The following is a 24811-nucleotide window of genomic DNA, read 5'->3' as shown; positions in this document are numbered from 1 at the left end:
AGATAACTAGAAGAATTGGCTATGACATCTCCATGGAAGAAGAAGGTATGAAGACCCTGATATGTATATTACAAAAGAATAATCTCGACAATGAATGTCTTGGTGATGGATTCATAGACGTGCAGGATGTTGTTGTTACATGAAGTAGGTGTCATGACGAAAAGCTATCATTGAAAATGTAACTTTGATTTAATGTTTATCTTGATTTTTAAAAACATCTAGTTGGGTTGAAACAGGGCTATCGAAAGGGAGTTGTAGATATCACCTACAACTAATACTCGTGAAATTGGATGGAAGATCGCGAAAGAAACATTACTTGGAAGAGGTAGCTGTATGAAGAAAACCCATATGTGGACTAGAAGATCACTTTTTGATGAAGACAAGGATGACATGACTATTGATTCAACACTATGGTTCATTGAAGGAAAAGTGATGGAGAAGATGGATGATGCCCTACGAAGAAGCTCTAGAAGATGAAGGCTCCTTGATGAAGAAGTTGAAGTTCAGGACATTGAAAAGAGGAGCCCTACAACCAAAGAGTAGATAGTTGCTATTGGAAACAAGTCCCTAGTGGAGAGAGAGCTTGGGCAAGTCCCTTGTTAGAAGGGAGCTTGGCAATATTCCTTTTATAGGAATGTGTAGATCCTCCTTAGTTGATAGGGAGAGATAGACACATCATTCTTGTTTTCATGTTATGAAGAAAGAATGGAGGATTGGGTAAGCATATGGTGTAGTAGATTTGACCTGAAAATATATTAAAATAGAAAATATGTCCAAAAATAACAAGATCAAAATATAGAAATGATTCTCTTTATGAATCAAACCCTTGAGGTAGGGCAACACCATACAACTACTCCTTAAGGAAGGAGAACACTCCACAAGCCATATGCTTGCCAATATAATGATCCTTGACATCCCATTACGAGGAGTCTCTATCCTCTATGTAGGCTTCATACATACAATTACCATGGGTCTCTCAATACCATACATCAAATACAATGGGCTTATCACATTATTCCTAACTACTTGTGGTCCATTATGTGGGTTAACCACTTTAATTATTAACTATGGCTCATCACATTATCCCTTCGGTACCTCCCTCTGTACCCCATAATATCCCCCCTAGGTATACTACATATGGTTTCTAATACTCTTTGAAGGTGTGGTAGGGCATCCAATAGGTAAGAGTAGTTGAAGAGGAAATTCCTTAAGGATGTGTTATTCCAAGACAAGAATTGTCTTAAAAGGACATACCTCATGAACATCCAGATGGGGTATGTGCCTTGAGAGACAATGATGAAGGTGTCTATAAATCATTGGTCTCCCAAGCATTGTGCTCTAATCTTGTGGAGAGATAGCGCTGTTAGTCAAGGCCTTGCTATGTGGAAATGCCGGTTGATATGATGAGATGCACATATATAAACTGATAAAATAGGTTATGAGATGGCTTACCAATCCGACTCTTCTTATTAGAATTCTTCAGTGTGAGAATGTCCAAGTACCATGTATGGATTATGAATACCTCCCTATTTAAGAGGGAGTGTTGAAATATGTAACTAGGTTCAGTCTTCATAATGTCTATTGTAATCATGATCTTATGTATTTGATGAAAAGAGAGAAATTTATTATTGTCATGCTTGATGCATGGGATTCATGCTCAAGATAAATTTATTTATAGGTCAAGCACCCATTGAGTGCTTTTAGGTTTGTCATAGAATTATGAGTTCAAAATAGTCATTGTCATATATGTAAGACCCATTTGGGCATCTTGTATTGTGTAAAAGAAATTTATTTGAGTCATAAAAGACCCACCAAGACCTTGTCAACGAGCTACAACAAGACAGCCTAAATGAAAGATCACGACAGTTTCATGGAGGTAATTCGTACCCCTGGAAAGCCTATATATAAGAAGGAACTCACCTCATTTGGGCATAAGAGAAACAAGTTTGATCTCCTCAAGAAAGAAAATGGAAAAAGGACGAAAATCAAGGATAAGAAGAAGAAGAAGAAGATCGAAGTTTTGCACCTCTCTCTCTTGTGTTAGGGTTTCTAAAGTTGCTGAGCAAGTCGAAATTGTAGGGGTTGTTGGGAAAGTCGAAATTGTAGAAGTTGCATGGCAAGTCGAAATTGAAGAAATTGTTGGGAAAGTCGAAATTGCAAACGCTGTTGGGATCGATGTTGCTGGGGTCGAAGTTGTTGTTGGAAGGTAAAAGGCAGTTGTTGTACACTGTGTAAGGAAAGCTCATCAAGAAGGATGGTTGACTTGGTCTTGAAGGGGTCTTTGTTAAGGGTCTTAGGTCTTGGAATTCGTCATTTGAAAATTCTATAAGAAGAGAAGAATTCTTGTGGGTTTTCCTCTCAAGAGGAGAGGTTTTGGCCCTAGCTGGCAACCTACATTTTGTGTCCTCTTGTCTTGTTGTTCTTTCATTGTTTGGTAGCTATTTGATGATAAGAACATAATAATAATCAAGTGAAAGAAGAAACTAATCAAGCTAAGTAAAAATACATCACAAGTAGTTATCAAAGTAAGAGAAATCAACTAATCTAACTGCCCCTAGATTTCTCAATAGGATTTACTCTTACCTTGTCAAATACCTCAACCCTAGATCTTGTATAATATTTCTTTCAAGGGGTTTTTCGAGGAAATCCGTTTAAGCTTCTCCTAATGGTCACACCTCAATTGAGCGCTTTGCATTGAAGGAGCCATCCTTGCCTCACTTCAAACCCTAGTGTAGACATACTAATCACAAGTGAGGGATACTGGGACTCTTTTTGTCGGCAAAAATTTGTGAACAGAAGGGGACATAGGTTGTGGTGACAGTGGGCCTTTGTCCTAAATTGTTGTTGTGCCCTCTATCTATAGCTTATATATTAGGCCTTCTAGTTTGTGCAACAACAAGGCTATTCACAATGTGTATTTTGTGGCCTTGGAAGGTCTTCTACATTGGTTTGGTGCCTTCGCATGTAGAAGATATTTGATTGCCTCTTTAGGTGCTTGCTTGGTGGAGTAAGTGATTTTATGATTTCTTTCCTAGGGTTAATTTAGGAAAAGTGCAATAATTAATTTAATTAATTATTGTGGACTATTAGGCTAAATTCTAAGGATAATAATAAAATTATTTAAGTGACTTGGATACAATCTCAACTATTGGTCTCAAGTGAGGCTTAGGATCTAATCCTAGCCATCAATCATTTCAAATATCAGGGTTAATGATTTTGGCTTAATGAAATTATAAAAAAGCCCAAGGGAGAGGTGTAGACACACAATTGTGGAAGAAGCATTATTCTCTAGAGTGAGAGGCTTGACTAGAATGAAGAGAAGTGAGGAGAATTGCAATAGGGAATTTTGGGTGAAATTCACAGAGGTAGAGTTCAAGAAACAGGGAGGTCAAAATATTGAGGCCAATTTTCTCGTGCATAGGAGCCAAACGAGGTGAGAAGAAAGGGGATCGATTTTCTATTGAGATATGTCTCAATCTCTAGGGCCGAGTTCCTTCAGGAGGGTTGATTTCCTTGAGCCTGATTTTCCCAATGGGGTTGAGTATCTAGGTTCCAAATGAATGTGCCAATCAAAACATGGGAAGCTCAAATATGTAGTGTAAAACAAAGCCAAAAGCGCATTCTTGGTGGTGCCCAAGGATTAAAGCCACTAAGTCAACCAAGTAGACTTAATCCTATGAAATGGTAAATTACCAACGAGTCTCAGTTTTATTTGGACACCCTATATGACTCCTTGCAAGGTGAACCCATATTTTAGCTTCAAACAAATTTAAACGTATCCTTATCAGTCTTTGTTTGCACATTATGGTGGGCTTTTCCATTTTAAAGTTATAATCATCATCATCATAGTTATTTGATTTTAAGGTCACAACCAAGCCAAACACCAAATTGGGACAAGGGACAAGGGACCCCCTTCCAAGCAGTGATTTCACTGCTAATCTCTATGGAGATGTGCATGCTCTACCTTCGTCTGGATTTGAACTTGTGACTTCTTAGAAGGAAACACATTTTGGGATTAACAATCTCCCAGGTCCAACTGAAAGAGCCACCAAGATTGTTGAATTCTCCCAATAAAATGATATCCCTATATGCAGTTCAATGCGAAATATCAGAATATGCCTCCTGAAAGGGGATTGTATCCATGTTGTCAATAAAATAAATGTAACACCATTGTTATGAATTGTTCCAATCTACTGCAATTTAGGGGTGCATTAATTTTCCTATGATAGAATGCCTTCGAAAGAGAGAGGAGAACAAAGTCACTAAGTCAACCAGGTAGACTTAATAGCCACAACTGCGAAGTCAACCAAGTAGTCTTAATCCTATGGAATGGTCAATTAATAGTAAGTCTGAGTTTTAAAGTTAGAAAGTTATAATGATCATCATCATAGTTATTTGATTTTAAGGTCGCAACCAAGCCAAACACCAAATTGGAACAAGAGACAAGGGACCCCTCTCCATGCAGCGATTTGACTGCTAAATCTATGAATATGGGCATACACTACTCCAATGATGCGAACATCGACATCGGGATAAAATCGACAAGGGTTTGAAAAACCAAAAAAATCGTAAAAATCAGGATAATATTAGTAATAAGCGGCAAACATTTGCAAAATTAAGATACCTTTTACCACTTAAACTAGCAGGGGGCCTAAAAGGAACTCCTAAAGGAACAACTGCTAGATCAAGGGCAATAATGGAGACTTCGCCCACTGTCACCTCAGCTAAGACTCTCTAATCTTTACGGACTTTCACGATGGGAGGGAACTCAGTATATAGAAAGTCACTTGTGAAGGATGAATCATCAAATGGATGTGAAGTGACCTCAAAGATTCTTTCCCTAGAAGAAGATTAGGAATGGAGCTTGCTTACTCTTTAAGCAAGGCACAAAGCTTGGAGAAGGAGGTGAGCATTTAAGGGCTAGGTTAAGGCAACATGACTTGTAAAGGAGTTTCCCAATCCCTAAAATCTTTGCAAAACTTGGATTCTCGAGTTGTCTTGGAAGAATTGTCTTTGATGAGAAATGGGACCACATGCGGCCAAGTGGACCTACCCTAGGTTAAGGGGATGGAGTTCAATAACCAATGATGATCTCAACCTAAGCAAGGAAAGGGAAAGGATCAAAACAAGAGTTTCCACTTAAAGGTGCCATGTTGATCCTATGAGGTACTAGCCTAGGGAACACCAGGGCAAAGTTTAGTTTCAGTACTAGGGCTTGGGATATCTTGCAATCCCATCGTCAGAATTTCTTCAAAATTGGAGGAGACCTTGAGGACACACCAACGCATTAGAGGACAAGAGATCGAACTTTGTCTATGACTACTTTGTCGGGAAAAAGATGCCCTAGGTGACCCAGTATGGTTAGACCGAGAAAAAAGTGGGAAAAGGTGAGGAAAGAGGTTTTAAGGTGATCACCTTATGGTGGATCAATGCCTAATTCCTTTGGGGATATCGAGTCAAGAGGAATTATGAGAATGGATCTTGTTTCTAGCTTAAGGAGGCTTTAAGGGCAACTTCGTTTAGCATTACGACGAAGAAGAGAGCGACTTTAAAGCGTTTATCCAAGGGTAACATACAAAAGAGGCCAAGGGGACAAAGTCACAAACTATGCCCACTCTTTTCGCCGAATCCCCCCATTTGTCCACGCCCAGAAGTGTCCATGATAAGTAAACCCGATACTCAATTACCAAATGATAAGACATACCTTTGGGTTCAGGAGGCCCACCTTCAAACATATGATTGATACAGAGGGGTGAGGGGTCAAATGGCTGGCTTAGGCTGCGGAGAAATGGCACAACGAGCTAGTTGATGGTTGCAAAGGGTTGTCAACTGAGGATCATTATGGAGAAAAAAATTCTCGTAGGGATATCACCCACAAAGTGGTGGGTAACATCTGGGTCCAACTAGGACGTGATCTCTCTTGAAGTGGCAAAGCTACTCAGATGGGAGATCACGAGAACTCTAGGAATCTCTTGGTCAACGCAGACCTATTAACTGCACATATCAACGAGTAAACCAACGGGGCAACATGTTTTTCACGGTGTCTTATCATCACTCATGCTTAGTGTCAGGCCATAAAATCAACAAGTAAATAAAAATATGTAAACTTTAATCTAAATGAAGCTAATCTACCATGAGAAAAATCACATGAAATTATTTTTATTTTAGGAAATCAACATGCATTTCATCCTACTCTAGCATGCATATAGTACAATGTCACTTCTCAAGAAAGGGAGTGATGTGACTTAACTTGACTGGTCGAGGCAATTCGTGGTTGAGTTTAGCAATGTAATAATAGTTCTTCCCAACTTTTCCATGAATCTTGACGGGCATTAAGTTTTTGTCCACTAAGACCAAGTCCCCTACTTTATATTCTTTTTTAGGCTCCCACTTTTTGCTTGGCTTGTGATTTGCCCTTTTAGGATAGAAACCACTTGTGAAGGGAGAATGGGAGAAGGCTTGTCAATGTTGTGTGCCTCATAATGTGGTCCAAGCTTAATCACATGAGAGAGGTAGGTCGGTTCCCTATGAAGGATAAAAGGGGCATCCGATTGTGGGATGGTAGCATATGATAGATCCATTTGAACATGACCTCCAATGGCAGCCCCCCACTTCCTAGATAACAACATTCCCCATACGTCAGCAATATCAATGACAACAACATCCTTGAGAAGGGATATGTTGGGGTTCCTAGCCAAAGAAACCTTAAGGTCTTTTATGAGACCTTCCACCTCCACATGCTTGGAGTTAAAACAACATACCTTCTTATATGGCCGTGTGATGCTGAGACCCAATTGCTTCATAACTTTTAAGGGCATGATATTTGCAGAAGGCCCTGAGTCAAGCATACAATTATGCAGATAAAGGTCATTGACAACCAAAGTGAGCATAAAAGGTTCGTGTCCAGGGTTACGATCGGGAATATGAATGTTTTGCATGTCTTCATGTAATTTTCCTCTTCAAAACCCAGGGACTTCTGAATTTGTTGTTGTTGTTCAGGAAGTTTTTGCAATTTCCTTTAGAGGAACAGATACGATCATCTTCCCAATAGCGGCATCCATGTCAATGTTGAGCCCTGCCTGCTTACCCCTTTCTTTCTTCTTGGTATTCCCTCCCTTTTGGGAAACCTTTTAAGGTTCAACTTTAGCTTTAACTTGAAGATCCTTATTAGGAGGGTCCATGTTGAGAAATTAAGGGCAATATAGCTATTCTATTTCTCTTTACTATGATAACTGTTTGAGATATTATTTTCTTTAGATTTGATTGATATTATTAACATGTAGTTATCATCAACCAACGATCAAAACTAGAAGATCAATCATGCATGAGTACACAAGATATTGGCACCAAGCTAGCGCAAAACCTCCCCAAAACTTGAGAGGAAAAACCCTTGAACTCCTTCTTATAGAATCTTTATTGAGAAGTTACATGACCCAAACATTGACCCAGAAATGCCTTCAAATCAAATGACAATACCTCAAAATGTGTACCCAATCACACTGTTCAATTCTGTAGTGGATGAGCATGACAGTCTACACCAAACAATTCGGATAGGCTCTCTTAGCCTCGATCTATCCTCACATTACAAGTAGATGCCTCATACGTTGCCAACGTGATGCTTAGAGCTTGTCTACAAGACTTCACAAGGTAACAACGTTGATTGTCAACACAACGAAGGTAGAAGCCTTAGATTTCAGAATGTATGCATATGCATAAATGGAGTTAGGGCTCTCCTAGCCCTACGATACCCTTGCACCTTTCAACAACAGTCTCCTCCTTGTGTTTGCGGCTAGAACAACCCTTCGAACCATCCACATAGTTACGTGATCCAAGACCCTAAACCAGATCCGAATGTTGTGATGGGGAGCAAGCTCGATGGTTACTTCGTATGAGGGGACAAACTTTCTCATGTGCTGCGGCTACCTTCTCTTTCCTCGACCTTAATGCTGCTGCTCTTCATCGTGAGAGAGATGAAATTGAATTGCCTTTTGGAGGAGCCAAACATGGCCTATATATAGGCTTTCCCTCTCATCCATTGAGTCGACATGAGCTTGGATTAGGCCGACATATCTCTTTGATTAGTTAGCTGAGCCGACGTGAATCCACAATCTTCCTTTGAGCGGTTTTTCTTGAGTAAATCTGTGGGTACACATTTGAGTATTTTTTTGATGATCTAGAAGGACTTGCATTCATTTTATTTACATAAATAATACATGATTGTCTTCATTTCTACGTGACTTGTCTTGAGCTCTTAATTAGAGCAAAAATAATTCCTTTTAATACAAAAATACATTGATGCAAAAATTTGACATAATGAAGACCGAACCTATTTACACTATTTTCAACAGTCCATTGAAAGAGTTTTCTCTTTAGGAGGATCATTAGGAGGGATTCCTTGGGAGGAGGATCATGTTCGTTAGGATCCTTGGAGGTTGCAGGGTCCTTATTATTATATTTTCGCAAATATTGTACCCCTTTGAATCTTCCATTACTAGCATCAACATTGATAATTGGCTCATCCTTCTCATCTTTGGTCGTGACCTCACTAATGAGAGGATGAGTATATGAACCTCCAAGCAAAATGTTTAATACATCAGACTCAACAAGATTGGCCTGCTCGTTTGTTTCATCATTGTCACTCTCGTCACTCTCACTTTGCTCATCCTCAGAAGGTGAGTCTTGCTCCACTGCATTGGTTGGGGCCAAAGAGTTTGGGACTTGTGATGAGCTTGGCTTAACTTCTTCATTTTGCTTTTAAGGAAAAGGTTTTCCCTTTGGAATGTAGCTAAGCTTTTGGGCCTTCTCCAATGCGGTGATTTTGTTCATAGCTATCCTATATCGCGAGTGGACCTCTTCACTAAGATTTTCCATTTTCTTGAGGATAGCCAGAAGGGTTTCTTCATGTTGATCTTTAGATTTCTCCTTCTTGGCCTCAGTTTTGGCTTTAGGGAGGTCATTGGCATCCATTCTTGAGATACGTAGGTTTTCCTCAACTTGCATTGCTATTTCCTTAGCTTCGGCCAATGTGGAGGGTTTCTTGTCTCTTAAGGCATATGTTAGGTGACCTCCTACGACTTTGACAAATTTGTTGAGGATGTTGGCATCAGAGGGTTTTAGGTGATCAGGGATATCCCAGACTACCCTATCAAACTTTTGAATGAATTCCCGGATGTCTTCCCTTCCCCTCGCTATTTGATAAAACTTCTCAATGTTGAAGGTCCCTTGGGCATTGCACGACCATCTTTTCATGAATAGATCCTCAAATTCATCAGAATCTTCAATGCATCCTAGGGGAAGACTAAGGTACCATTCTCTAGCTTGTCCCTCAAGTGATAAAGCAAAGAGCATCATGAGCCTATCTTAATTAAAAATCATTCTACGGGGCGTGTGCCAATAGAATTCCTCAACAAAGTCATGGGCACTTGTGGTAGCACTTCCTTTGAACTTGGGTAACCATTGGTTGTATTTCTCAAGTAATGGTTTGGGGTCATTACTCAATTTCAAAGGAGCAAATACACTGACCAAATATCTTTCACTTTTGGTCATCTTGGGTTGGTCTTGTTTGGGGTCAGTGTTAGAACTAGATCACATCTCTGGGGATGGATCACTGACTTTCTCAAATTCATGGAGGAGGGTGGTTCCAATAGGTGAAGGAGTTCGTTCTTCCCTTTTTGCAGCAACCTTAGTTAAAGGAGGAATGTTGTCGCCTTAAAGTAAACTAGGGATTTGGACAATGAGTGGAGTCACCAGAGGAATGCTTATAGATGTTGTTAATGAATCAATTCCTCAATGATTCACTAGGGAGGTAAAACTTCTTCCTCCTCAGCAATGACACACTCAAACTCGCAGGGGGACCTAAAAGGGATGCCTAAAGAAACAACAACTAGATCAAGGGGAACAATGGAGACTTAACCCACTGTCACCTCAGCTAAGACTCCCTACTCATTATGGACTTTCACTGATGGGAGGAGACCTGGTATATAGAAAGTCACTTGTGAAGGATGAATCAACAAATGGATGTGAAGTGACCTCAATAATCCTTTCCCTAGACGAAGATTAGGAAAGGAGCTTGCTTGCTCTATAAGAAAGGTACAAAGCTTTCTAGGAGGAGGTGAGGATTTAAGAGGTAGGTTAAGGGAATATGACTTGTAAAGGAGTTTCCCATCCCTCAAATCCTTGCAAAACTTGCATACCCAAGTTGTCTTGGAAGAATTGTCTTTGATAAGAAATGGGACCACACAGGGCCAAGTGGAACGAGCCTAGGATAAGGGGAGGGAGTTCAACAACCAATGATGATCTCAACCTAAACAAGAAAAGTTGAAGGATCAAAACAAGAGTTTCCACTTAAAGGTGACAAATTGATCCTATGAGGTACTAGCCTAGGGAACACGAGGGCAAAGTCCGGTCTCAGGGCTAGGCCTTGGGATATCTTGCAATCCCACCGTCAGAATTTCTTCAAATTTGCACGAGACCTTGAGGACACACCAACATCTTAGAGGCCAGGAGATCGAACTTTTTCTATGGCTACTTTGTCGGGAAAATGATGCCCTAGGTGGCCCAACGTGGCTAGACCTAGAAAAGAGGGGGAAAAGACAAAGAAAAAGAGGTTTTGAGGTGATCACCTTATGGTGGATTAGTGCACACTAACGCGGTAGATGCCAGGAGGTCAAACTTTTTCTATGGCTACTTTGTCGGGAAAATGATGCCCTAGGTGGCTAGACCTAGAAAAGAGGGAGAAAAGATGAAGAAAAAGAGGTTTTAAGGTGATCACCTTATGGTGGATCAATGCCTAATTCCTTTGAGGATATGGAGTCAAGAAGAATTATGAGAATGGATCTTGTTTCTAGCTCAAGGAGGCTTTAAGGGCAACTTCGTTTAACATTAGGGCAAAGAAGAGAGTACCCTTAAAGCGTTTATACTTTATTTGCAAATAAAGATGTCTTATCAAGATAAGTTTGATCTCTAGGAAAATTCGTTCAACAAACATGGCCCATACATAGAGATATGTTATAAAGAAACATAATTCCACAATGAAGTAGTAAATGCATGCAACATTTAGCCCTAAATTAGCGAAAATCCCATGACCAATGTATGTGACAAAGTAAAAGAGAATATCACCAAAATTGTGCTTACATGTAAGAGAATATATCCAACCATCAATACATTTGCCACTTAAGAAGCTCAAAGATAAGAAAATGCAATCCAAACATCAAAATTCATCCATGCTCCAAGTTCGTCCACTAAGAAGGAAATGTGAAATTCTCAAGAGAGAGAATGATCCAATCCAAGTGATGATAAAAAATAAATTCATGTCACTCCTATTTATACACTCTTTAAGATTTCGAACTACCTAATTGGGCCTACATTAGCCCCTAAAATAAAATATTGTGCAAAGTAACTAACTTTTGGTGACAATCCCACCAAACTAGTTCATAAATAAAATAATAAGCCTCTCAAGAGGTCAAATGATAAACAATGCAAGTCATAGGGCCCTCCAAGAGGCTTGATGAGGTACATAAGTGCAATAATGATGAATAGGACCCTCAAAAGTGGTGGACAAAGGGGTGGCCCCTCATTCTCCAAACAACAAACCTAGGGTGCTCTCAGTGGGTGTGGGGGCATTCAAATAACCTCATGGGTCTGCAAGTAGATTGAAGATGCCTGTAGACCATTTGTAAGGGCTCAAATGATAACATAAGAGATGCCACATCAACATACAAGTCCTAGGTCATCTGCCAAGTGCATGGTACAACTTTGGAGCCGACTGGGCATGATGAACCAGATGCATCTTCCTCGTCCAATAGGTGAATCTCGACCAATCTCTAGGGTTCCATGGAGTGCTGTCTACTACTGTTGAGGCCCATGGCTCTCAACGCACACCTTACATGTGCCAATGTAGCCCTCTGGAGAGTCAGGACCTTGTATAGGGAGACTAAACTCAGAATGGAAATCATCTGCAATCTTGCATAAGATCCAATGTGTCCCCTAGCCTTCCAACACAACAAGTAATTAAAGTAATCGGGTAAAAGAGCTTACAAACCATGGCTAACACGTGGACACTTCATAATGACATGCCCAAGGGGTTAACCAGGTACCTTATTAGATGGTTCTACCTTTAGAGTGGATAGTATGTCCAAGGTACACTCTTCAAATGGTGGTGGCATGTGACAAGAGGTGGATGGAATAGGGAATGAAGAGGGGCAATCTTGGGTCACAGATTGGGGTACAAGGATAGCTAGAGAAAGGGAAGCGCACACCTGGGTATATAATCTATAGGAGGGTGCAATCGTGGTACATGAGGTGCCCCTGCCTTGATTTTCCACCCTTCTTTTTATGCCTTTTGCCTTTTATGATTTTTATTCGATTAACTGCTCGAGGCTCAAAGGATAAGAGCATGATGTGTAAGATATAACAACAAATACCCCATTTAAGGTTAGGGCAATTCATTGCCTACTAGGGGTTGGGACAATTATGGGTTCTTAAATGACAAAGGAGGCTCATCTAGGGCCCTATGGAACTAGGGTGATGGCCATAGATATGGGATAGAGCTCATGTATTGTCTTTCGCTCATGTGCTAAATGGATTTGTCACGACCATCTTTTGCATCTTGTGGTACCATTTCTTTTCAGCTGGTTCAACCTTCCGGGCTGGCACAGATAAACCAACAATTGACATTAAAATATGTATTTATTAATAATGAATATGAATGGATGATTTACAGGATGAGAGGCTTGGGCTTAAATACAACCCTACGTGCCTCTTGGTGAATGGGCATGATCTCTGATCATGCCCTGTGCCCTAATTAACTAATTCGTTTACAAATACTAAATTTTTATATAACATTGCATTCCTCCCAAAAAGAAGCTTTGTTCTCAAAACATACATAATGACGGATGTTGTTGATGAAATGCTTCAGTTTCCTAAGAAGCTTCTTCTACTGGTAAGTCCTTCCACTTGATCAATTACTCTTTAATTACTCGTGATCTGAGCTTCTTTTCCCTAGTGGATATTGTTGATTTTTGGTAGCATCGAATGTGATCTAGCCATGAAAATTGGTGGAGAGGCTAAGGCACATGAGATCTCCAAGACCCAGAAATCATTTGGAGAAATTCCACCCAGATGAAGATATATTAAAATAATTAATATTTTTAATGGGGTTCCCAAGTCTAAACATAGGAAAATTAAGATATTAATGTGTATTAATATAATATGGGTGAGAAAGTTCTAAATAACGAGGATCAAGCTAGATCTAATCTTAGCCGTTGATTAGGAACTTAATCTCGACTGTTGAATCGTCGACATGAAAACTATAAGAGGAGGCTTGAAGGTCAGTTGGAGACACACTAAGAGAGATCAAGAATTCACTTTTCTGGGGTAGGGTTTGCTAAGGAAATCGAGTGAGTGATCAATTGCAGCGAGGGGCAGTTCAGTAAGAGGTTGAAGAATACATATCAAAGAAGCAACAGAGTGCCGGAAGATGTAGCGTAGAGCCCAGGAGGGCTGACACAGTGGCAACAAGGGTTGATGCAGAGGCTAAGTAGGCCAGGCCAGCGTAGAGGACGTAGAGGGCCAAAGAAGCTGACGTAGAGGCCATAGAGCTTGACGCAGAGGACGCAGAGTGCTTCAGGGACTGCCCTGGGGTGATTCAGTGGGTCAGATTGAGAGCTGATTTCGCTGACGCAGAGCCAGAGAGGGTGACACAGTTCCAGAGGAGTGCGTGGTGTAGCTTTCGCTGTCCAGCACAAGGAATAACTGGAGTCGCTGTGGGATTCTTCATTTGGTTGCTAATCAATCAGAATATTTGTCTCCGGATAGAGGTATTGCTGCCAAGGATATTCTCTTAAGGGTGAGCCATTTCTGGTACCCTAGTTGTATTCAGAAATCTGCTTAATAATAAAACCCTCATATATGTTGCACATGTTTTCCTGCATAGGGTTTTTTTGGGGATGATTTCCAAAAATAACGGTGTCCCTTGTGTTGTCTCTGTACATTCAGTTGCTGATTTGTATATTTGTGAAGGTTGCAATTTTGTTTATTTTGATGTTTATATTTTAAAAACTTGTTAATGTAAGGAACAAGTAGGAGATAATAAACCAGATATTGCAGTAGGGTTTCTGATGTATTAGATTTAGAAATTTTCACATGGTATCAGAGCGATTGCATATCACAAGAGGACTGAAGACACCAACAAAAGAAATCTGAAAAATTTGCAGCAGAAGCAGTTGTCCCAAGAGACAACATTGTTCCAGATTTGAAGCAACAAGAGAAGTGACACAGTGCTTAGAGAGAGATGCAGAGCCTGTGTCAGCATTTTGACCCAAAGGAAGGGCCAACGCAGAGGCAGAACAGGCTCATGCAGAGCCACGTGATCCTTCTCAGCGATGAAGGAGTGACAGAGTTGGCTGGGAGGAGCAATTTCAGCCTACGTCGGGATTGTGCAGAACCTGAAGGACTTAGATTCTTCAGTTGCCGGGACTAAGGGAGCTATGCAGATTGTGATTTGAGGCGTTGGTTGGTCGTTGTTTCTGTCGGTGCTGAACAATGTCTAAGGAGATAAAACCAACGTAGAGGGAAGCACTACCTTGACGGATTTCTGGTCAAGAAATCCAGATCCGAGTTGCAGCGGCGAAGGAGGATTGGAGAGGAGTGGTTCGATAGTTGGCAGGAGGATTTCCAGGAGGGTAATTAGGACTCAGAGGGATTCTAGCAGAGAAGAGCAGAGATTACAGTGAACGGACTAAGGGATCAGGACAGGTTGGACGAGGATTCCAATTTTGTCATCTGGAAGGCCGGGATCCTGGTAGTGCTGGACATACATTGCATGAAGGACTATGCCTTCAAAGTAGTGGCTATCCCAGTTGACCCAGCTGAGAATGAGAATTATGAGGAGGCCCAGGTGAGGGTGAAGTGCATGATCATGTCATACCACAGAACACAACAAAGGAGATGTGGGACATCTTGACCACCTTATACCAGGGCTCTTCCATGAAACAAAAGATGCTATTGGAGAATCGACTGAGGTCATATCAGATGCAGAAGGGAGAGGAGATAGATCACTTCCTCCTTAGGTTGCAAAGAATTTGCGACCAATTTATTTCCATGGGGTCTACACTGGATCCAAAGTTTATGGTCATGACTGATTTGAATGCAGTCTCCGAGGACTGGGAGACGTTTGTCCAAAGCATTTTGGGCAGAGCAACTCTCCCCAGTAGGGAAGAGATGTGGGCAACTCTTCGACAGGAAGAGATCAAGAGGTTGACCAAGGCGGGAGTAGTGGTAAGGGAGTTCGAGTCAAGAAAGAGGAGGAGGAGGATGTGGCTCTGGCATCTGCGGGACAACAAGGGAAGAGGAAGAAGAAGGACATCTCCAAGGTCAAGTGCTTCAATTGTGGGGAGTTGGGACATTATTCATGTCAGTGCCCTAGGAAGAAAGGTAAGGGAGAAGCTTCTGACTCTAAGGTAGCTCCAACAAATGCGGAGAAGGATGTCGAGATTGATGACGATTATGCCATGAGTGCTCATGCACCTCTAGAGAAGAGGTGGGGAGACATCGAGTTGTAGTCAAGAGGACTACATGTAAGGGTAGGATCCTTGAGGTGCCCAAACTCTTGGATCACATACAACTACAAGAGCCCTTAATGACAGTAGCATGATGACAAGTGTCGAGTGGAGCAAGGTGTGATGGAGCTACAGGGCAGTTCTAGAGTGCAGAAATCAGAGGCAGCGCAGTGGAGGTTGTAGCAGTGCAAGAGGCACAAAGGTGTTTGCAGCAGCGTAGTGGCAACAAAGGGTGCACAGGATGGCAATAGAGGTTGCTTCAACATCATGAGGCTTCGAGATTGACTAGGTTGTCAGCAATTGGGTGAAGTCAGTTACTTCTCGGTAACTGAGTTGCAGTGCAACAGTTAGTAGTGGCAGTGCTATGGGCAACATGATGCATGAGAAGGAGCTGCAGTACAGATGTAGCAGTATAGGAGACAACAGTGCAGGGGGTGTGAGGCAGCAAGCCAAGCATCAACACAGGTGCCGATGCGGAAGATCAGTGTTATGCTTCTATGGTGAAGCATTACTAGAGCACATTCCTCACTAAGAGGGAGTGTTGATTTGTGGTAGCATCGAATGTGTGCTCTAGCCATGGAAATTAGTGGAGAGGCTAGGGCACATGAGATCTCCAAGACCTATAAATCGTTTGGAGAAATTCCACCCGGATGAAGAGATATTAAAATAATTAATATTTTTAATGGGGTTCCTAAGTCTAAACATAGGAAAATTAAAATATTAATGTGTATTAATGTAATATGGGTGAGAAAGTTCTAAATAACAAGGATCAAGCAAGATCTAATCTTAGCTGTTGATTAGGGACTTAACCTCGGCCGTTGAATCGCCAACAAGAAAAGTATAAGAGGAGGCTTGAAGGTCAGTTGGAGACACACCAAGAGAGATCAAGAATTTGATTTTCGAGGGCATGGTTTGATGAGAAAGTTGAGTGAGTGATTAGTTGCAGTGAGGGGCAATTCAGCAAGAGGCTGAAGAATACATATTAGAGAGGCAACAAAGTGTCGTAAGAGGTAGCGTAAAGTCTAGGAGGGTTGACACTAAGGCAGCAAGGGTTGACGCAGAGGCCAAGGAGGCTAGTGCAGAGGGCCAAAGAAGCTGACGTAGAAGCCGCAGAGGCTGACGCTGAGGATGCAGAGAGCTTCAGGGACTGCGCTGAGGTGATTCAGTGGGACAGACTAAGAGCTGCTTGGCTGACGCAGTTCCAGAGAGGGTGACGTAGTTCCAGAGGAGTGTGTGGTGCATCTTTCGCTGTCCAACACAAGGAACATCCAAAATATCGTTCTTCCATTCAAATTTCGAGTTGTCTGGAAGGTTATTGATTATTGCCGTTATTTCTGGATTCTTGCCATACTCACTTTGAATCTCATTAAGCCATTCAGGAACAACAACAGAGAATGCAAGTAATGTTGGTTCTTCGTCCTTCCTAGATAGGGCATTTTCTACTACATTGTCTTTTCCCTTTTTATGTAGTATCTCCATGTCAAAGGCGACAATTTTTTCAATCCATTTTTGTTGTTCTTCGAAAAGTGTTTTTTGTTGAAGGAGGTGTTGGACATTGTTATGGTCCTTTCGAATGGAGAACTTACTCCCGAAAATATATTATCTCCACTTGGGCAGTGCGTGCATAATAGCGAGCATTCCCTTGTTGTATGTGGACGTAAGACGTTCTCGTTTATTGAGCTTTCTGGTTTCAAAAGCTATTGGATGCCTTTCTTGCATTAACACTGCACCTATACCGAACCCGGAAGCGTCACACTCGATGATAAATGGTTTAGAGAAATCTGGAGTTGCCAATACTGGGGCATTAGACATAACTTCCTTCAGTTCTTCAAACACCTTTCTGCTTCATCATTCCATTGAAATTGCTTCTTCTTTAAAAGGTTTGTTAGAGGTGCAGTCGTATGTGCATAGTTTTTAATAAATCTTCGAGAATATCTAGTCAATCCTAAGAACCCTCTGAGCTTGGATATAGTAATAGGTTTGGTCCATTCCTTTATAGCCTTGATTTTATTAGGGTCCACTTTCACTCCTTCTTGGGATATTATGTGTCCAAGAAATTCTACTTCTTCCTCCCCAAAGGTGCATTTGGATCTCTTGGCATAGAACTAATGCTCTTTCAGTAGTGTGAGAACTTTATCTAAATGTTGTAGGTGCTCCTTCCAAGTTTTACTGTAAACTAAAATATAATTAAAGAATACTAATACAAACTTCCTAATATATGGATGAAATAACTCGTTCATAGTGGTTTGGAATGTTGCTGGAGCATTGGTTAACCCAAAGATCATTACTTTAAATTCGTAGTGACCTTTGTGTGTTTAGAACACAATTTTTGGTATGTCTTCCAACTTGTTCCTCATTTGATAATAGCCTGACCTTAAGTTCAATTTTGAGAAGTATTTTGCTCCATGTAGTTCATCCAACATTTCGTTGATAAAGGGAATTCAGAATTTATTTTTAATCGTTATTTTGTTTAATCCTCTATATTCAATGCATATTATGAATGATCCATCCTACTTCCTTACCAATACCACTGGAGCAGCATACAGACTCCTACTTTTTGAGATGATCCCACATTTTAAAAGATCTTGGATTAATCTCTCATCTTCAGTCTTTTGGTGATGTGGATATCGATACGGTTTGATGTTAACGGGGTTTGATCCTGCTTTGACTTCTATTGTATGCTTGATTTCCCTTCTAGGAGGCATTTTAATGGGCAGGTCTTGGAATACATTTTCATGCTTCTGAATTAGCTCTCGTACTTCCAGTGACTCTTCGCCGATCACTTTTGCAGATAGCATTTCTAATTGGTGACATTGTACTACATAAGCTGGTGCTCCTTTTTGAATCATTTTCATCATTTGGGATGATGACACGATTTGATTTTTTGGTGCTTGGAATTCATATAACTTGTACCTCTGCCCTTCCCAATTAAAGCTTATAAATTGCTCTTGATGGTTGGCAGAGTAAGTGCCTAGGGTTCGTAGCCATTGGATACCTAAGACCGCATCTACTCCTAATGGTATAATGTAGAACCAAGATCCTATATTAAAGCCTTGAATCTGCAATTTGATGTTATGGAATTTCCCTACCTTTTCAATCTTCTTATCGTCGGCTACCATCACCTTCATGTTGGGCATGGGAAATGTGAAAATGTTGAGTTTCTTTGCCATAGTTGAGTCTAAAAAATTGTGGGTGCTACCAGAGTGTATGAGAACCACTACATTGTTCTTCTTTATATGTCCTTTTAATTTTAAAGTCTGGGGGTTGCGATATCCCTGTCATCGCTGATAATGACACTTGCGGAATGCTTTCGTCATTTAATTCTGTGGCATATTTTATTCCTTCTATTCTGATTCATCATTGTTTGAATCATTTGTTGCTTCACAGTTATATAGGTTCCTTGTCTCTTTTCCTTTAGCACACCTATGTTTAGGGTCCCACTTTTCGCCACAACGTTTGCACTTGCTTTCTTTCATGCTTTGCATTTCCATGTTAGATTTTTCACCTTCACGAAGATGTGGTGGAACATATATTGTATTATCCGTATTCACAGATTGGGGAATGCTTTGTCTCGAATATACTTTTTCCGGTTTTGACCACAATTTTTTTTGTTTTGTTTTAATTATTATTTTATTTATTTATTTATTTATTTTGTTCTTTGGTGTATTTTTCAGCAGCTTTTGCTTTTTGTCTTGCTACTTCTATCGACGTAATGTCATGAAGCTCAAGTTCTACTCGTAGATGAGTTTTAAGCTCGAAGATGCATGATTGGATTAGATGAGATTCGGATAACCCAGGTATTCATGTTGCTAAGGTCTCCCATTCTCAAGTGTATTCATCCACATCTCCTCTATGTCGCAATCTGATGAGTGTTGAAAAGAACTCTTCTTCTTTGAAACCTTGGAATCTTTTAAAGAATACATCCTTAAATTTTCTCCAACTGATAGCGAGTGTCGTCTTTTTCCACCACATATACCAATTATATGCTTCGCCTTCCATTTTCATGGAAGTGTGCCTAATTTTTTCATCATCATTGCCAATATCGTAAATCTCGAAATATTCTTCTACTTTATTCAGCCACGCAACGCTGCATTTTTCGTTACCGTCGAACTTGGGTAGCTTGATTTTTGCTCTTCGTTGATATGTCACTAACGGTGGAGCAAAAAGAGGGTATTGATTGGTGAATGAATTCCAGAGCTGCTCATTTGAAAAAGTGGCATTACTATTTTCTTGACTGTGCATGGATGATTTTTTTTGGAGACTCGGTTTTTTCAAGAGAATTTGTTGAATTTGATGAATTGTGTTGTTGATTATTCCCATCATCCTAGAGTAGTTGTTCGGGTGTAATCTTCATCCTGTCACACATAACCGTCAGCACTGTCATTGCCTGATTATGATTCGTTCCGGATTTATATGGTTCTACCCGAGCTGCTGTTCTATCCGATTTGTCGTATCCTGAAGCTTTCTTATATCTGCAGAATGTCTGGTAACGTTACTCTCAAGATCGATTAATTTTTGGTTAAAATCAGTGGAATGGCTAGTAATCCTATTCTCAAGATCAATCAATTTTTTGCTGAAACCAATCGTTGTCATCGACGACATTGAACGGATTTGTGGGGGTGTATATTTGTCCACTAGCTTAAAGTTTCTTTCTTAATTTGGACTAATTTTTTATTTATTTTTTTAATATAATAAAGTAAAATCAATTAATTTTATTATATATTGAAATTATTTTATAACATAAAGTTTTTTTTTGGTGTTTGGTTTTCATTTTTTATTTTTTAAATAATTAAATTAATTAATTAATTTAATTATATAACATATAGTCTTTTTTTAAATATATGAACTATATTAAAAGTATATATATCTCTTTCTATATATTATAATTATATACTATATAGTTACATATATTAATGCGACGTTCAGTTGAGATGCGGGCGTGTGGGTGAGGTACGGGGAATCGTGGCGGGTGAGGTGGTTGTAACTGGCGGACGACGGGGAATAAGATAGAATGTGGGAGTTGTGGGGCTGCGGACAGGGCTGTGGTCTAAGTCACCTGACACGGGGATTCAGGATTCGTAGGATACGGGGACTCGAGTGTCGGATTCGAACACGTTGACCCCCCGGAACAAGACACGTAGGATTCGTTATATATTATTTTATTATATATATATATATATATATATATATATATATATATATTCAAAATTAGATATTTCTTACACAAATTCTCATTAATGATACAGATTCATTGATTTCAAACATAGATCTTCATCTGGATGTTAGTTTTACTGTTTACAAAGTAAGTTAGTAACATTATAGCATGCATAGTACATACAAAATTCAAATATTTGCATAAACCCTCACAAACCTCATAAACCCTCACAAACCTTCACAAACCTCATAAGCCCTCATAAACCTCATAAACCCTCCCTCATAAACCTCATAAACCCTCACTTTTTTGGGATTTGAATCCCAAAATCAGGACACGACCAGGATTCGATTGTGTCCTATTAGGACATGTGGTGTCCCATTTTAGGAATCAAATTCTCATCGAATTGTGTTGAATTCGTGGGATTTGGACACGTGGTCTATTTTGGATGAATCCGATATCATAGGCTGTGGGGCTATGGATAAGGTTGCGGCTACGGATAGGGCGGCGGGGCTATGGACAGGATTGCAGGGCTGCGGACAGGGCGCTGCACGCTGAGAGTGCAGTGGTCGTGGACGCGGGGGTAGTGGAAGGGACGACGAATGATGGCGGCCTGGATAACGCACGTGGAAGGGATAACGGTGTTGGAAAAAACTGTGATCCTTTCCAGTAATGAAGAACAACTCGCTCAGATACCAAGTGGCACAGAAAAACCAACAATTGACATAAAAATATGTATTTATTAATAATGAATATGAATGGATGATTTACAGGATGAGAGGCCTGGGGTTAAATACAGCCCTACGTGCCTCTTGGTGAATAGGCATGATCTCTGATCATGCCCTGTGCCCTAATTAACTAATTCGTTTACAAATACTAAATTTTTATATAACAGGGGCATCGTTCCAAGCCTAACCCAAGGTGGGGGCAAGGGAATGGGGAGGCCCCTATGTGGACCCATGTGGGAGAGATGATGAATGGGGTTATAACAAGTGGAAGGGGAATGATATATGTGGATAAGGGAGAGGGACCACGCAACCAAAGTTGGGGTTTGCCTAATTGTACCACCCTAAAACCCAATGGTTAGTAAAGGAGTTACCATTGGACTAAGAGCCAAGGGTAACATCCAAAAGAGGCCAAGGGGACATAATCACAAACTATGCCCACTCTTTCTGCCGAATTCCCCCATTAGTCCATGCGCAGAAGTGTCCATGATAAGTAAACTTGATACTCAATTACCAAATGACATGACATACCTTTGGGTTCGGGAGGCCCACCTTCAAATATACAATCAATACAGATTTAGGTGGTATTGAAATGGCACAACGAGCTAGTTGATGGCTGCAAGGGGCTGCCGGTTGAGGACCATCGTGGAGAAAAAAATTCTCCTAGGGATATCACCCTCAAAGTGGTAGGTAACAATACCATCAAAATATCGGTCAAAATCGGCAAACATCAGCTAGGCCAAAAAAATCGTGATTTCACGATAAAATTGGGATGTTATCGAGATGTTCGCAACACCTACTAACCTCTAGATTTGCACCTGTGACCTCTTAGGAGGAAATACATTTGAGTATTAACATTCTCCTAGGTCCAATTGAAAGGGCCACCAAGATTGTTGAATTTTCCCAATAAAATGATATGCCCATGTCCAGTTCAATAGGAAATATTAGAATATTGCTCCCAACTGGGGTTCTTATGCACGTTGACAACAAAATAACTGCAACACCACTGTAATGAATTGTTGTAATCTACTGCAATTTTAGGGGGTTCATTAATTTTCCCATGATAGACTACCTTGGAAAGAAAGAGGAGAAATAGAGTTGATTTATTATTCAGTATTAAAATAAGGAGTAGCAGTAAGACATAAAGCATAACTAACACTAGCAGTAAGACATAAAGCATGGCTAACACTAAAAGAAGGAGCTGACCATTTATTAATTACCGGAATGTGCCCAAAAAAAGCTAGCATAGATCCATTTTATCCTTGAATCTTTTAAGCATCGAAAGGTTTGTGGTTGGAGGTTTTTAATCCCTGCTTAATAGACCTAGGGTTAAGCTGGATTGTGACATGTGACTCTATTACATTATGTCCTTGGTCCTTTAGCATCTAGGAGTTTTCTAGTCAATCCTATAGTTTGATGACTACTGATTGTACTTAGTCTTTTTGACCTTCTGTTTGTCATTTGTGGATATGAATAATATTCTCTGATCTTATCTATAATAATTATTGCTATTGTCTACATTGTGATTAGTTTCCTGTTTCCCGTCTGTTTGTTGAATATTGTTTGCTTATTTGATATTAAATTGTCTTCTTGCATTTAAGGAAGATGTACATACGTTAACATTAAGTTGCAGGTAAATTATATGTTAATGGAACATTCTATATATCCCCTGAAGTGTTCTAAATATTAAGGATTTTTGACATAATTTTGTGTGAAAGGAGATTCTGTATATATTGAATATTATTGCTTGTTTGTGAAGGCTTCCAAGCTTGCAGATTTATACAAGCAGAGCTCTGAGGAGTGGCGTCAGAAGGCAAATGAGCTCGACGGTGTCATCAAAGCTTTAGAAGTAAGTGCAGTGAATGATAGTGAAATTCAAATGTTGGCGAATGACCTATTTCCAGTTTTCTGCATACAGATACATCTATCATATCTGTGTTGAAAATTTTTCATTAATGGATATTTTGGTATGTTACACTGTGTTTGTTCTGCAGACTCATTTAAGTCAGGTTGAAGCTGATTATAAAGATAAGCTTCAGAAAGAATACTCAACACGAGAGGAGTTAGCAAAGGTAATGTTTTGGACTGTTGCTTCACTATGAAACTCTAATATGGAATAGTAGCAATTTTTTTCTAGACTTACTAGGCAGAAAATCTTAGTTCATTAGGAATCTTATTAATTATTTAGTTCATTAGAATTTTATAAATTATTTTGACAGTTAATTATTTATTAATCTTAATGAATTATTAGAATATGAATCCACTAGGTCATTTTCAGGGTTAACCCTCACTTCCTGATTAAAATAAATGTTTCTGAAATGCTTCCTGCAGTGTTCTGTGGATTTAATAAAATGATTGAAGTGTTTGCAATATGATACAATTATTGATGGTGTAATTTTCCTTCTTTCTTTTAATCATATGACTCCAGGAGAGTGCAGAATTAAAGGAGAAGCTGGATAAAATGCGAGCGGAGATTGAGGCCCTCAAAGCTCAAAAGGATTGTGATTCACTTGCATTGGTCACTTACTCGAGTGATAGAAATATGGACCAATTGTATGCCTTCTGCACATCACTCGCTCTTACCTTCTTATACTTATGTTTGGTCAGAACTATTTGATTTTACTTGCAAGAGACTCTGTTACAGCAGCAGGAATAGTTAGCACTGTTACATTCCTCCTTGGGAGTACATTGAAGTATTGTTATAAGCTGTTATATAGATAATTTTGATTTTCATTACCGCCATGTGTCTTTACACATTGACACTCCTGCTTTAGGCAGTTCCTTGTTATTTTTGGGTAGAACATTTTGGACTCATCTTTCAATTACTTGGTTATGCATGGATCAGTATGAATCAAGAGGCCTAAGGGTCCAATGCATGTTTGTTCTCCACATGGGTGTTACTGTAATGATCATTGTTCATTTTTTTAGTGTCACAGTTACAGTGAAGCCCTAGGCCACTGTAACAGCCCTTTTTGCTGCACCTCATGTAAATATCACAATGTAAATTTGTTTATGTAATTTATGTAAAAATGCAAATGACAACTGAGCTGAAGGAGAGGACACGGATTCAGATATCTGAGGAGGAGAGGTTGTTTGTGATGTGCTAAAACCCAGGCCACACCCACCTCATTTACTTCGCGTTACCTATCTCAACAAATTAAATGGGCTTCACAATAGGCAGTAAAGTCTTGGCGTTGGAAGCTTGAGAGGAGGACGGTGCCCACACTGTCTCCTTCCTCTTGAGATGTGATGGAGAGAGGAAGACCACCATACGGGAGGAATGTTACGAACAAAGTTCATATGCTCAGAGGAATGTTGTGATACCAATGTAACGAACACGGTTCATATATGCAGTAGAAATCTACAAGATTTGATAT

At 40.0% G+C, this 24811-nt stretch overlaps 1 protein-coding gene across 3 annotated transcripts in view; it reads left to right on the top strand.

Annotated features, from left to right (window-relative positions):
* The window catches only part of NUA (nuclear pore anchor), a 340816-nt gene that overhangs the window by 39709 nt on the left and 276296 nt on the right, over positions 1 to 24811 (top strand). For all 3 annotated transcript variants that reach the window (XM_089371934.1, XM_089371933.1, XM_089371932.1), the window contains exons 7-9: positions 23194 to 23283; positions 23429 to 23506; positions 23863 to 23987. In XM_089371934.1, the coding sequence (XP_089228060.1) occupies positions 23194 to 23283; positions 23429 to 23506; positions 23863 to 23987 (293 nt within the window). The remainder of the gene's footprint in view (positions 1 to 23193; positions 23284 to 23428; positions 23507 to 23862; positions 23988 to 24811) is intronic.

This window comes from Pinus tabuliformis, chromosome 8 (genome assembly GCF_031772625.1).
Source record: "Pinus tabuliformis cultivar Carrire ecotype Pingquan chromosome 8, CPIR1, whole genome shotgun sequence".
Taxonomy (NCBI): Eukaryota; Viridiplantae; Streptophyta; class Pinopsida; order Pinales; family Pinaceae; genus Pinus; species Pinus tabuliformis.
The sequence above is the reverse complement of the archived record's forward strand: the minus strand, read 5'-3'. Positions and strand labels throughout refer to the sequence as shown.